General features: G+C 51.2%; 3 protein-coding genes across 3 annotated transcripts; all 3 read right to left on the reverse strand.

Annotated features, from left to right (window-relative positions):
- Positions 1–287: 287 nt before the first annotated feature.
- Positions 288–4060, reverse strand: COCSUDRAFT_66435 (epocide hydrolase domain-containing protein). Its single transcript, XM_005647362.1, has 7 exons — positions 3744–4060; positions 3370–3586; positions 2936–3100; positions 2457–2687; positions 2067–2132; positions 1640–1836; positions 288–1062 (listed from the first exon to the last, which is right to left on the reverse strand). Exons 1-7 carry the CDS (start codon positions 3882–3884, stop codon positions 883–885), a joined length of 1197 nt encoding a protein of 398 aa, XP_005647419.1. The 5' UTR covers positions 3885–4060; the 3' UTR covers positions 288–882.
- Positions 4061–5273: 1213 nt separating this feature from the next.
- Positions 5274–8907, reverse strand: COCSUDRAFT_63999 (putative hydrolase; the record flags this gene model as incomplete). The annotated part of the gene is made up of 8 exons (XM_005647363.1): positions 5274–5453; positions 5899–6092; positions 6666–6731; positions 7056–7161; positions 7553–7677; positions 7969–8133; positions 8393–8609; positions 8767–8907. 8 exons carry the CDS (start codon positions 8905–8907, stop codon positions 5274–5276), a joined length of 1194 nt encoding a protein of 397 aa, XP_005647420.1.
- Positions 8908–10156: 1249 nt separating this feature from the next.
- COCSUDRAFT_64000 (RmlC-like cupin) lies at positions 10157–13129 on the reverse strand (the record flags this gene model as incomplete). The annotated part of the gene is made up of 7 exons (XM_005647364.1): positions 10157–10252; positions 10625–10822; positions 11181–11432; positions 11591–11856; positions 12216–12361; positions 12711–12925; positions 13058–13129. The coding sequence occupies 7 exons, from the start codon at positions 13127–13129 to the stop codon at positions 10157–10159; spliced, it is 1245 nt and encodes a 414-aa protein (XP_005647421.1).
- Between the last annotated feature and the right edge of the window lie 829 nt (positions 13130–13958).

The following is a 13958-nucleotide window of genomic DNA, read 5'->3' on the forward strand; positions in this document are numbered from 1 at the left end:
CACTGCCAAAACGGTCGAATGCTACAGTTGCCATCATGCTGCGAACGTGTTAGCCTGTGAATGTGTCTTGGGATGCACGCTGCAGCAGGGTTTGACAGGGTCCTTGAAGTAGAACAAGGGCGGTGCTTCGCCACTACCTGCCGCCGTAATAGAAGCTGAAACTTCGGGGCAGAGGTCCACCAGATTTTCCAACAGTGAGAAGCAGGTTTTTCCCTTGAATCTGGCCTTCAAGTGGTTCATATTGCCTGAAAAGTCAGGGTCGCCCCTGAGTCACAGCCACGTGGTTTCAGAGCATTGCCCTGATTACATCTGGCCAAATCTGAATTTATCCTGGGGCTGCCCTGAAACCTTGCCCCTAGCCCTGGAGCAGGTTGGCCAATCCCTTTGGGGGCCCTGGGGAGCTGTCAAACCCTGCGTTGCAGGCAAGAAGAGGCCCTAGATTCTTCATACTATGCTGTTCACTGCATCAATTCATGGAATGCCCACACCATGCGGGCCACGTGTAGTGCCCCAAGTAATGCACCCATGACACACTATATGTAAATTGCATGTCGACACTGATGCTGCGTATGTGTTGCAATGGTTGCATCAGGAAAGGAGCAAATTAGGATATGGAAGCCAATGTCTCTACAAAATCTCTGCAAATGTCTCGAACAGCAGAATTGCATCTGAAATATCCTCGAAACAAAACAGACCTGAGACCAACCCCATTTACAGCACAGCACAGTCTCTTGCCCACAGCTTGATCGGGTCTTGCTTGGGTCTGGCGAGTCCTTCAAGGGGTAGGGTTTGTGCAGCCTTTAGACTGCAGCTTGTCCGCAGGACGCACCTTGCCTCTTGGCAGGAAAAGTGTGTACGGTACCCTCAATCACATAAGACAGGTCAGTGGTACTCGGCAAAGAACTTCTGGACGTCCTCTGCCAGCAAATCAGGCTCCTCCAACGCTGCGAAGTGGCCGCCCGAGGGGAAGTATGACCACTGCTTCAGGTTGTAACTGGAGGCCGCCCAGGCCTTGGGCGAGGAGAACAGCTCCTTGGGGAAGTTTGCCACAGCCGAGGGCACCTGCAGGGTATTTTTATATAATTATTATTATTTGTTGCATTTTAAGGACCTTGTGGGAGCCACCTGAGGCTCATTGGTCTTGTAGACAGTCTGTCACTGCCCACCTACACATCACAAACTTCTTAAGTGTCTGCATTCCGTCGAAGTTTTTGGCAATCCTAATACTGGTCTGGCCCAAAGATGCATGCATGGTATTGCAAGAGATTAAGCCCTTCGCCAAGAAATGAAGAACAGCCCAGCATGTCTTCGAATACTGGACAACTGTGCACGCTGCTCCCAGCTGCTGCACTGTATAAACTGCAGGGCAGCATCTGCTCCCCTCAAGTCTGCCAGCATGCCTACCTAATCAAGGGCCCTTGCACAGACTCATCGCTGAATCACCCCGATCGCTGCTGCTCAAAAGAGCATGCAGACATCGACCCAAGCATGTCTATCCTGTACTAAGGTCCCCAACAGGTGCCGCAGGCTCACATACAGGATGTAGCGCCCGGTGACCAGGAGCATCAGGTGAATAACAGAGCAAAGCCCGGCACACAAGAGCCCAATGACAAGGAAAAGAGACGAAATCAGTACGCGCCTTGACAGGGCCTCGGGGGGAGATCTTCGCGAAGGGTCCCATGGCCTCGTAGTACAGGCGAGTGCTGGAGGTGATGTTCTGGTTGAACCAGTACAGGCTCACATTAGTCAGCAGCTCATCCTTAGTAAAGCGGCTTTCCACGTCGCCGCCGCAGTCGCTCCATGTGCGGAACTTCTCCACAATCCACGCCATCAGCCCTGCTTGGATGGCAGTTATGTAACAAAGGACACCAATCCTGCTACTGCAGACTTAAGCAAACCCACTTGCCCAGTATTGCAATCGATGTTCCTATCCTTTGGCCTCTTGCAAGCAGACGACAGTGTTCCTCTGGACCTTCTGTGGCTTGTCCAAATTTGATCATGGAATGTGGAACACGTGCAGCCACGTGCTTACAGCGAATGAAGCGCAAGAGAGGTGACATGCTCACCGACTGGAGAGTCATTCAGTGCGTAGCCGAGCGTCTGAGGCTTGGTACTCTGGATGCTGGAGTACCCTGCGCAGTAACCTCATCCATCGCAATTGCCTCGCATTTCTGGCGGGTACCAGCACAGGTGAACCCAAGCAATGCAGGTCTTGGTTGTCTGCAGCTCAATCCGCCAAAAGCAGGTTGACATTCTACACATTCATCAAGCCGGTAGTCGGTGCAGACAAGGCTTGCACCACCCTCAATAACAGTGCCTCTGGGTTTGAAAGAGTCAGAATGACTTGTCTGACTCAGCTACGGTTGTTAAAATGTGATTTTGCAGGTGGTTGCCTCCACCTCGCTACCCCTACTCCGTAGCACGGGATGGGGCAAGATGGGGGCCTGTGTACACACCGCTCTCCTTGGCCACGAACTCTTGATAGGTTTTGATCCAGGCCATCTCCTGGAAGCTGATGAAAACGGGGAACCGGTTGGCGATCGGCAGGCTCGCATTGGCAATCTGGGCCAGGTGCCAGGGGTTTAATAGGCTTGGGGGCGCGAAGCAGCCGTTGATGTGGATGGCCTTGCAGTGTTCCGAGTGCAGCGCGCCCAGCACCGTGGTTATGGCGCTGCCCCAGTCGCCACCTGCGCGCTGACTCACCCTCAGCAATCCACCCTCAGGCGCTCACTAACCCTGAGTAATCCACCCCTAATGCCCACATCCACCCCCATCACTGATATTGATGGCAAAGCATTGAGGTTCCGTGTCATCTGTGCCTCTTAGACCTTGCATGGCTTTGCAAGCATGTCCTCATGTGCCAGAAGATTGGCTGCAGAGAGAGTCTGGTCGCCGTCTGTGACGACAGAACAGACGGTTTTTGTGGCATGCGCACCTTGAGCGACGTAGCTGGTGTAGCCCAGCTTGACCATGAGCTCGTCGAAGGTGGCCGCGATCTGGTTCAGTCCAAACCCGGGCTTTGTCGGGGCCGATGAGAAGCCGTAGCCCGGCAGCGAGGGCGCCACCACATGGAAGGCCTGCTTCTTGCCCCCGTTTGCACCTGCAAAGCCATGCAATCGGTGCACCTTGATAAATGTGACAGCGCATAGCAGGGAATGGATGCAACGGCACTCAAAGTGCCTCATTTCCAAGCCTGCATGTGATGCTAAACTGCCGAAGCTACTGATGCTACCCCTCAGCTGCTATGGATAGGTCCTTGGGGTCCAGCTTTACTTGGAGAGCCAATGAGGTGCAATCTGACAAGCGCCTTGAGAGGATTGGGGTGAGGCACGCAGGGCATTTTGCGGGAATTTGAATGGGGAGGTATACCTGGCGTGGTGAGCTTCCTGATGATCTTGTAGAACTCGAAAACGCTGCCTGGCCAGCCATGCGACAGCAGGATGGGGATGGCGTCGGGATCTGACGAGCGCTCGTGGATGAAGTGCAGCTCGATCCCATTCACCCGCATCTCGTAGTTGGCAAAGGAGTTCAAGGATGCCTCAGCCTTCTTCCAGTCAAAGGTGTTCTGCCAGTAATCTGCGAGTTCCTGCATTTGCATCCCATTTTTACTCTCAAATTAGCGGAGGGATACTTGGAAGGTGCTTGCCACAACATAATACTGCGTGTGCAAACGATGGGGATGCACATGCGGGACGCTCCGAGGTGCAGTCTCTCAAGCAACATGATATGTAGCAATTGATCACCTTCACGTAACTGAGCTCCGATCCGTACTCCCATCCCACACCTTCAAGTTGATCAGGCCAGCGAGTCTGACTCAACCTGGACTTCAGGTCAGCGATCTGTGCATCTGGAATCGCAATAGTGAGTTTTTTGGGGTGGGCCATGCTTGTATGTTCTTTGCAAAGATCTAGAGACCCAAGAATAAGCCCTTCTACAGTTCTCAATGGATCACAGTGGCTTTATCTGGCTGTTGAAGATTCCCGGCTAACATGCAACTGAAGCACAACGCAGGACTGCTATGCTGTTGAATTGTACCCTACGCTTCTGAGAAGATTCAAAGCAATTAGTTCACTGGTCTGAAATTTCAAATTAGAATGTTGCACCTCCCTAGATATTCTTGGATTCATCGCGGCACGTCTCATAACGGACGCGCCCTGTGAGGCACCTGCCGTAAGCAGGCACCAGCATTGGGATTTGAACTTCGTCAGGACAGTTGGTGACGTGCTGGCACCAACACATGTTGAGTAAACGGTCTATTCTCATAGCAATTGAAGCACTTTCTGCATGCTGCTAAGGGATGCGGACCCCATGAGCGCCATGCTTTTTAGCTATCTAGTTATTATGCGCTTGTTGTAGCTACAGCCTCCGAGGCTATAGTGCATTCCGGCATTACTCGCTATAGAACATATTCTTTGATGACTTTGCAACATCACATGATCTGATCATTACTGAGTTAAGCAGTCATACTCGCCTACACTGCTGATTCACACAAAAGTCAGGCTCATTCAACATCCTTCATGATCACTGACGGGTCCCCCCGGCCACGGGTGCAGCCATGGATGGCTCGCTGTAGCTGATGGACTGTGTGAATGCCACGCTTTTATTGAACATGGTGGTGGACACCTGCACAGGGAAGGACTGAGTGGATTCAGATTTTTTTTGCGATCATTAACGCGTTTTCTAAATTTGCATGTCACACCGGTAATCTTGGACTGGCACAAGGGAGACAGGTACATGGAGCACACGCAGCTCGCAGTCTGAGAAGTACACAATCATGCATTACACTGCGATACTATCAGAGAATCTAAATTTATTATGCCACTGAGCATGCCTCACAGTTTGGCCAAGCTTGCTGATAGCTAGAAAGACTCAAAATTTTAGAAACTAAAAACATTCAAGCAAATGCAGATCTTCTAGAAAAGAGTGTGACATTGGAATTCAAAGTTGACAGAAAGATATATTACAAACATGCCGTGTGCAACAATTATCAGTCTCATGAATGATCTGTTATTTCCCTAATCGTGATCACATGCTTTGGCCTGAAACCAGTGTAATCCACAAAGCTCATTTCTAACACTGATGCTGCTGATGCTATGCAGTAGGAATGAAGCAAACTGTGATCTGGAAGCCAATTTCTCTATGTCTTTGCTACAAACGTTTGACAGAGCAGAGCGGCATCACATTATCCTGGAACCGAGGAGACCATGACACCGACACATGTACAGCACAGCACAGCCCCTTGCTTCAGGAGCCTTCAAAGCACACAAAACAAATCAATGATACTCGGCAAAGAATTTCTGGATGTCCTCTGCCAGCAAATCAGGCTCTTCCAGCGCTGCAAAGTGGCCGCCCGAGGGGAACTTGGACCACTGCTTCAGGTTGTACTGTGAGGCTGCCCAGGCCTTGGGCGAGCAGAAGAGCTCCTTGGGGAAGTTCGCCACAGCCGTGGGTACCTGCAGGCATTGCCAGACATAAAGTCATGTGCCTTTGAACTGCAGTCATGTGATGTACCATATGCTAGACGAAGTGCATGCTGCATCCAGCAACTGCACACTCTGCCTTGCTGCTGCAATAGCTGCACTTGCATTTGAAAAGGCCTGCTATGGGGTTTTTGCACGCTCTTGGATCAATCACCCCTTGTCACTGCTTGAGAAGCATGCATGCAGAACGCCACACAAGCAATGCCGAATCCATACAAAGCTCCAAAACAGGCACCTAAGGCTGGCAAATATCTCGGGACCCGGTGACAAGTGCACCGGACAAACACAGACAAACACACACAAAAAAGTCAAGCCGTCTAGTATCATCCTTACTCAACGAGAAAGGCAGACAGCTTATGCGAAGAGCTAGGAAAAAGAGCCCTGTGAGAAGTAAGATCAACTGGGTGCGCGCCTTGACAGGACCTCGGTGGAAGGTCTTTGTCGCAAAGGGGCCCATGGTCTCGTAGTACAGGCGAGTGCTGGAGGTGATGTTCTGGTTGAACCAGTACAGGCTCACGTTAGTCAGCAGCTCATCCTTAGTAAACCGGCTTTCCACGTCGCCGCCGCAGTCGCTCCATGTGCGGAACTTCTCCACAATCCACGCCATCAGCCCTGCGCAGCAAGTGCCGCCACAAATATAATTCTCTGGTCTTTTAGTAACCAGATGACCTCCAGCTGGTGTGACCCATGACAGCATGCTCACAGGTACTGTAGTAGTCATTCTAAAACCCGCACCCTCGGCGGTGCGTAGAATATATCAAAGCAACTTTTAGCGACCTTTCTGACTTCAAAAATACCAGGGTCATGCTCCATTGGATTGGGCTTCTCAAAAGCTTTTCGAATCTGGTCTCAAAATTAATTATCAAAGGTTGCATTTTGGGAGATAGGATCTTATTTATCCACCCTTTCTGGCCCAAGACAATTGTTTATTGCGGATTTTAGAAATGATTACTACAGTGTGTGCAAGCCTGGCTCTGTACATGGCACATACTGCTGCTGCAAGCCAAGATTTTCTACACTAAGCAAGTGGTTTCATGCATTTGGGCTTGTTGCAAGAAGTGAGCAGGCCCGTCTGTGGCCTTGTGTGCTGCGCGTTGTCATTTTCAGATGTGAGTCAGTAATGGCTAGACACCCAAACGCCTACCCCTAATAGCCACTGAAGTACAAAGAAGGTCGGATGCTCACCGACTGCGGAGTCGTTCAGTGCGTAGCCGAGCGTCTGAGGCTTGGTGCCCTGGATCTTGGAGTACCCTGCACAGCAAGCACGTGCATAACTCACCCATGCTTAAGGAATTTTGGCGCACATCCCCTTCCCAAGTCTGGCAAACATTGAATAAAAGGTAGTACCAGGCGCAACTATAGCCCACAATACAGGCCACGGCTATCATCCAGGTCAGGAAAACCCTGACAGCCAGCTCCATGTCGTCTGGGAACAACCTCATTTCCAGAAGCACAACAGAATGGCCCTCCAATTGTAGTCAGTCCGATTGGAGCAAGTCCAGACGGGGTCAAGCAGGGCTATGCATGCCAGCTCAAGCAGTCAACACAGACAGACAGAGTCAAAGGGATGCGCACCCGTCTCCTTGTCCCTGAAGTCTTTTGAGGCTCTGAGCCAGGCCATCTCCTGGAAGCTGATGAAGAGCGGGAACCAGTTGGCGATGGGCAGGCTCGCATTGGCAATCTGGGTGCACCAAAAGCCCACTCAGCCAAAATTTTCATAAAAATTACCCTTTCCCTATTGGACTTCACCCTTCCACCATTGACTTCACCAAATTCTGCCAGATTTGTCTTCCTCTGCTGCCAACTCCAGAAGAAGCAATGATGAGAGTACCTCAGAGCGTCAACCCAAGGAGGTACACCCCGGCTTGTCTTTGCCAGCGTCGGGCAATATTTATGGTTCATAGGGATCTCAGGCTCCAACTGTCCTGACATAGAAATAGGGAAGTCCGACAGGCAGAAAATTTTACAGCCTTCTGCACACGCACCCTGCTTCTGGCAGGAGAAGCGTGTAATAATAATAATAATAGTAAGAATACTGGAATGGAGCCCTCCTTCAAGAGAGTTGTCAGCACCTGGGCCAGGTGCCAGGGGTTTAATAGGCTGGGGGACGCAATTAAGAGGTTGATGTGGATGGCCTTGCAGTGTTCCGAGTGCAGCGCGCCCAGCACCGTGGTTATGGCGCTGCCCCAGTCGCCACCTGCGCGCTGACTCACCATCAGTAAACCCCTTCATGCACTCACTGACCCTCAAAATAGCCTCCTCACGCGCTCACAAACCCTGAGTAATCCACCCCTGATGCGCCCAACTCCTCCTCACCAGTGATAGCGCCAAAAGCAGAGATTCCCTGTTATCCATCTGAGCCCCTGAGACCTTGCATGTATATGCATGCAAGGTCACAAGCTACAAGTATTTGTATAACACAAAATTTTCAGCCCCAGTGACTGACGACAGCCTTGAGAATGGCAATTATCTTGTGGCATGTGCGCACCTTGTGCGACATAGCTGCTGTACCCAAGCTTGACCATGAGCTCATCGAAGGTGGCCGCGATCTGGTTCACTCCAAAGCCGGGCTTTGTCGGTGCCGATGAGAAGCCATAGCCCGGCAGCGAGGGAGCCACCACATGGAAGGCCTGTTTCTTGCCCCCATTTGCACCTGCACAAAGCAACCATTGTAACTAGTAATCGCTGTACTAGTAGTAGTTGTCAAGGTAATCAATCTGGTAGCAGCAGCACGTGTAAGATTGTGAAGATTGCCCTGTCATGTGGCAATAGTCTGTCTTGCTGAGGCACCAAACCGCTCCATTAAGTCCAGGACTGCTTTTCTAGAAATCCAATCGAGTGCACTCTCAAGGGCGGTACAGGAGGATTGGGGTAATGTATTTATCTCCAATGGAGGGCGCTAGGAGGCTCACCTGGCGTGGTGAGCTTCCTGATAATCTTGTGGAATTCAAAGACGCTCCCAGGCCAGCCATGCGACAGCAGGATGGGAATTGCGTCTGCGTCTGTCGAGCGCTCGTGGATGAAGTGCAGCTCGATCCCATTCACCCGCATCTCGTAGTTGGCAAAGGAGTTCAGGGATGCCTCAGCCTTCTTCCAGTCAAAGGTGTTCTGCCAATACTCCGCGAGTTCCTACATTTGCATCCCGTTTCTACTGTTATATTAGCGGAGGGATACCTGGAAGGTGCTTGCCACAACATAATGCTGCGTGTGCAAACGATGGGGATGCACATGCGGGACGCTCCGAGGTGCAGTCTCTCAAGCAACATGGTATGTAGCACTTGATCACCTTCACGTAGCTGAGCTCGGATCCGTACTCCCATCCCACACCTTCAAGTTGATCAGGCCAGCGAGTCTGACTCAACCTGGACTTCAGGTCAGCGATCTGTGCGTCTGGAATTGCAACAGTGAGCCTTTTGGGGTGGTCCATACTGTTGTGATCGTACAAAGGATTATGAATCTAGGAGAATGCTTTCTTCAGTTTCTGAATGGATCACAGTGGCTTTATCTGGTTAATGAATATTCTTAGCTAACATACAATTGAAGCACAATCCAGTGATATGATGCTGTCGAATTATCCCCCACGTAAAACAACTAAAGCAATTGATTCACTGTTGTGTTTGTTTCACATTGATATATTGCACCACCAAGCACAGATAATCTCGGCATCATGACGAACCGGTTCACGCACTGGGAGGAAACTGCCTAAGCAGGCACCAGCATTGACATACGAACTGCATCAGGACAGTTAGTAACCTGCTGGAAATGTTATTCAGTCAACTGTCTGGCGTATGCATCAAAATCTTAAGCACATGAACGGCTTCACTCCATGCACATGCATCATTCGCCGCATCACCGCCGATGCGCATGCACCGCGCATGGTTTAGCCTTTCACCATGATCATGTGCCACAGTGAACAGCAATCGCGGCACCCTTCTGCGCGCTGCATTGCATACGCATGGATGCCAATTGCGTAAGCGAAATTCAAGAGCAACTGCAAGTAGAGGATATTTATACCAATCGGTATCACATAATGATTACATTGTATAGCTTGAACCTAGGTAGTCACGCCTGTCTACATTAATGTAATATTATTGATGCATGCAATAGTCTGGCCGCACGCAGGCGCATTCAAGCAGCCTTCACAACTGCTAGCTCAACATTTTGGATGTAGGCAGGCAGTGACAATAACTACTTCCACTGCGAGGCAGCCCTTCCCCCATACTTTTGGCGCTTGCTCTGTAGAGCAACTTGATGTCAGCAGTCCAATATCTCAAATCAATATTCATCGCTACAGTGATGCAATGCTTGCCATGGCAGCCTGGCATGCCGGCAGAGGCAGCTGGCCTAAAAAGACCACACTCGAGATTCTGGGACAGTACTACAGCATAAAAACCGTTCCCATGAATGTCATGTGCAGCACTTCTGATCTACGCCGAGGCACTTTGCGCAAGCCTCAGAGTTCTCAAGTTCTCAGTCTCAACTACTATTTCAACACATTCATTTCTTAAAAAAAAGCTCAGGGTGCTCCATCATGAAGGGTCCTGCGTGCCAAAAATGCAGCGCTTTTACAATGGCTGCTGCTGTCAGTACTGGTAAGTACTGGTAAGTAGGTGGCTGCTGCTGCATTGGTGCTCCTTAGCTGGAATTTACACTGTCTATGTACTGGGATCCTAGAATTAGGAGCTGTTGATGTTCTGTCCAGCCATGGAGGGCTGGCTGTAGCTGATGGACTGTGCAAATGCCAGTGTGCTGTTCAACGTGGTGGCAGACACCTGCACATGAAAACACCAGTAACGTCAAAATACTCATCAGATGGCTAGCGTATTTGACAACATAGCATCTCTTAGCACGGACGACCTTGCACTGGCATACCAAAAAGCATGCTGTGCAAGCAGCCTGCAGCCCAAGAATTGTCTGATCATGCCCACAGACATGCCTTGCACTGCTAAGCTTGCCGGAATACCTTGAAAAAAATTGCTACTGGGCATGCCTCACAATTTGGCCAAGCTTGATGATGTTTCCTGTAGACTTTGCTGACCAAAGGGGCTTTGGCAGCTCATCGCTGATGCTGATCTCCCTCCCACTGAGTCTGCCACATTCTGAGACAGAACAAACCTGAAGAAACAGGAGAGACAAATAGTTACCTGGTAGGGGACGTTGCCAAGGACCCAGGGCAGCTCGATGCTGGTGAAGGGGCCGTCGTCAAAGATGAGAATGCAGTACGCATCCTCTGTCTCCGACGGATTCTGCAGCCAGTGACCGGACCCCTTCGGCGCATAGCCAACATCGCCCGCGCCCAGTACAGCCTCCTCAAACACCCCTGGCTCCAAGAATACACCCACCTGCGCGCAGCAATTCTGGGTCTCAAGAGCTGCCACTTGCTCTCAGCTTGATCGCCTGATAAACTGTCATTGTTGCTAGACCTTTTCTGTTTCAGATCTCTGGCTTTTGAGATGGTGCAGGTGATAGCACACAGCACACTGCATCACCGTTCCTGGCCCGAGTGCTCTCTTTCTGCAGCTGCCCGGAATGTCAAAACACACAGAAGGAAGGACCATTGCACTGCTGCGAAGGTTGGTGGACAGCGTTATTTTGCCTACACTGATCCAGGCAATATCTGCAAGGACAACGCAGGGCATCGCATGCCCAGCTGCAAAGCTGCAGGTTATTTCATACCAGATACATGCATGGATGCCTCACCCGCAGAGTGCCGTTGATGACAAATTGCCACTCGCTGAGGCTGGGATGCCAGTGGATCTGCCTCAGTCCCCCCGGAGCAAATCTGATGACGGCGCCGCTCATGTCACTGGCGATGGGAAACAGCTCGGTTGACGCCTCTCGCACCCAGCCGCCGGCGGCGTCGATCTGCCAGAACAGGCCGGAGTTGGTCACGTTGACTGTCAATGACTCATTGCCAGCTGGCAGCGCACGGTCAGCGCTCGGCGCTACCATCTGTGCTTTCGCTACACCCCATACACCTTCCAGGAGTAGTGTATATGCATGCGTGGCACTGGTCTTTCGCATTTCGGGAGTCTGAGCAGCAGAAACACTGCCACTTGGGCAATTATTATGGCATAAAGGGAATGTGAAAATGAGAAAAAGGGGCTCACCAGGGGTATGGATTCCGACACCTGGAAGCGGTGAGTCTGCTTGACGGCCAGCGCCGGCGGCCGAGCGATGGTGTTCCGGAAGTCATCGAGGGAGATATCCGGAACGGGCCCCAGGGGCAGGAAGGTGAATGTGTTCGCGGATATCCCGTCATTGATGTCTGATGTGTTCACGCCGAGACTCTCTGCCAAGATCTCGGGTGGGAGCGTTGAAGCCCACGCACTCATGCTCAGGGCTTTTTTGTCGTCGAAAGCGCCGTCGTTGTAACCTGCGCGCGAATCCACCAGCATGTCAGTTCACGGGCTCATTGCATTGCTTCTGTTCTCTGCAGCTGAGTCTCAAGATGCAGGAGCTGGCAAAACTGAGGCCTCCAGTGATGAAGCCTATTATTCTTTGACAAAGGCTACCGGGATTTAGCCTCCATGATGTCTTCTGCTCCATTCAAATCAGAAGGTTCTGGTTAAGGCCCTGGACTGTACACATCTGCGGTTTGGCATGCATCAGTACATTGTGTCTGGTGTCTGCAGCATCCACTTTTGAGTCAGCAATGCCAGCACAAGCGATTCAAACAGCAGAAATCTGCCCATGAGATGTGTCTGCAGTGCAAGGGATCTGGAGATCACTCACCTGCCAGGTAGGTGCAGCCGGTGGGAGCGAGGCCCTGCACCATGTGGGCCTCATTGGGGCGGAAATACCAAATATCCCCGGCGCCATAGTCCCATGTCTCTGTCGGCCGCTGGGCGCCGGGCATCGTGCTCTCCATCACAGTGGCCCTGCACAGCACAGCAGTAACGCCGTCAGCGCACATTCAGATTCAAGTACGCAGTAATACTGCAAGAATCCCCGTAGAGAATTCCCTTCACTGAAGTGTGCTGCTTGCATCACATTCCTGCTGTTGACATCTGTGTGCGCCGCAGACTTCCAGATAATGCATGCAGATCCTTAGTCCTTTTGGAACACTCACATCCAGCATGGCCGGCATGATGTCTTTTACAGGATGGAGCTTTGCAGGAGCGGCCTCCTGACTTGCACTGATTTTGGGGGTAACTCGTGCATCCAATATGCTGGAAAGACAACCTACAGAGGTCCACTGTGAAGGAGGGTGCAAATAAAGTTTCCCACCTGCAGGTGCCGTTGAGGACGTACGCCCACTCGCTGGCGTTGTGCCAGTGCAGCTCTCTCAGTCCACCTGGCACGAGGGTAATCAGGGAAGCCGAGATTGCTGACGACCCGGGGAAGTTTGCGACGTTGCTGAACTTGTAGGTGCCCCCAGGGTACGTCTCGCCGGCGACAGCGGAAAACTTCTGGGAAAAGTACCTCGTCGCGGTTGACTTTTCCTGGATCAAGTGAAAAAAATCCTTTTTCCAATTGTGCATTCTCAAATTTTATTCTTGAGTTTTTCCATAAATGCGTTAAGTGCTGTCTCGGATTAACTTATGGGGAGATCCGCACAGTCCGGTTTGGCGTACCTGCTGGGCTGCTGCGCTCGACGCAATGACCAGTGCGCATATTAGGATGAATCTGATTTGCGGTGAAGCCATTTTGATTGGGATCGACCAACCCTCTACCTGCCAACACCCCACTGCACATCCTGAGGTGACCGGTGAAACCTTGTCACAGTACCAGCAATACAAACTAATCATTGCAGTCCTCAAAGATGGCTGTTTGAGAATGCGACAACAACAGGCGTGTTGCACACACCCTTCTGATTGCTTACCGCGAGTATCAGGTCCTAGGTCCGCGTTTTAGGATTCCGGTATGCAGACGACGGCGCTCGTTTCCTCAGCCTTTGGGATGGTTTTCAGATATGTGTGACATTTTCGTCGCTCATCAGGATTTTATAGTGCCAAGGAAGGGCGGGAGCAAGATTTTACGAAGGCTGGCGTCGAATGCCGCGGCAGCTGCTGATCTGTTATTATTGAGATGGGGTGACTAACCTGCCCGTGAAAGGCAAATCGAGGTCGACGTTCGAAAAATACTTGCGCAGCTCGGTACCCATTCCTTTAAGCCTGCGCTCCAAGCTCTCTCGTAACCTTAGATGTGGTCTCACCTTGGGCACACGCAACTTTACTGCAACGCCTGCATGCCGAAAACATTGTAACGTACTTGAATCATCTGCCGTAAACCTGTGCAGGAACCGGCGGTTTGATCGGAAACGCAATGCTGTGCTCATTTGCAAAGGATGCGTTACATCTACTGCTCGGTCAACGTCCAACGGGGCTTCAAGGCGCATGGGTCATTCACAGCCCGAATTATGTTTGGGAAAGTCATATTTCTAATTGAAGCACTATCAGAATGGCAGATAACAATTATTTACACCTTGTGACGTAATTACCTGCCTTTGCCAACTGGGCTGTGGTCAGACCATTA

This window comes from Coccomyxa subellipsoidea, assembly GCF_000258705.1.
Source record: "Coccomyxa subellipsoidea C-169, whole genome shotgun sequence".
NCBI classification, from domain to species: domain Eukaryota; kingdom Viridiplantae; phylum Chlorophyta; class Trebouxiophyceae; family Coccomyxaceae; genus Coccomyxa; species Coccomyxa subellipsoidea.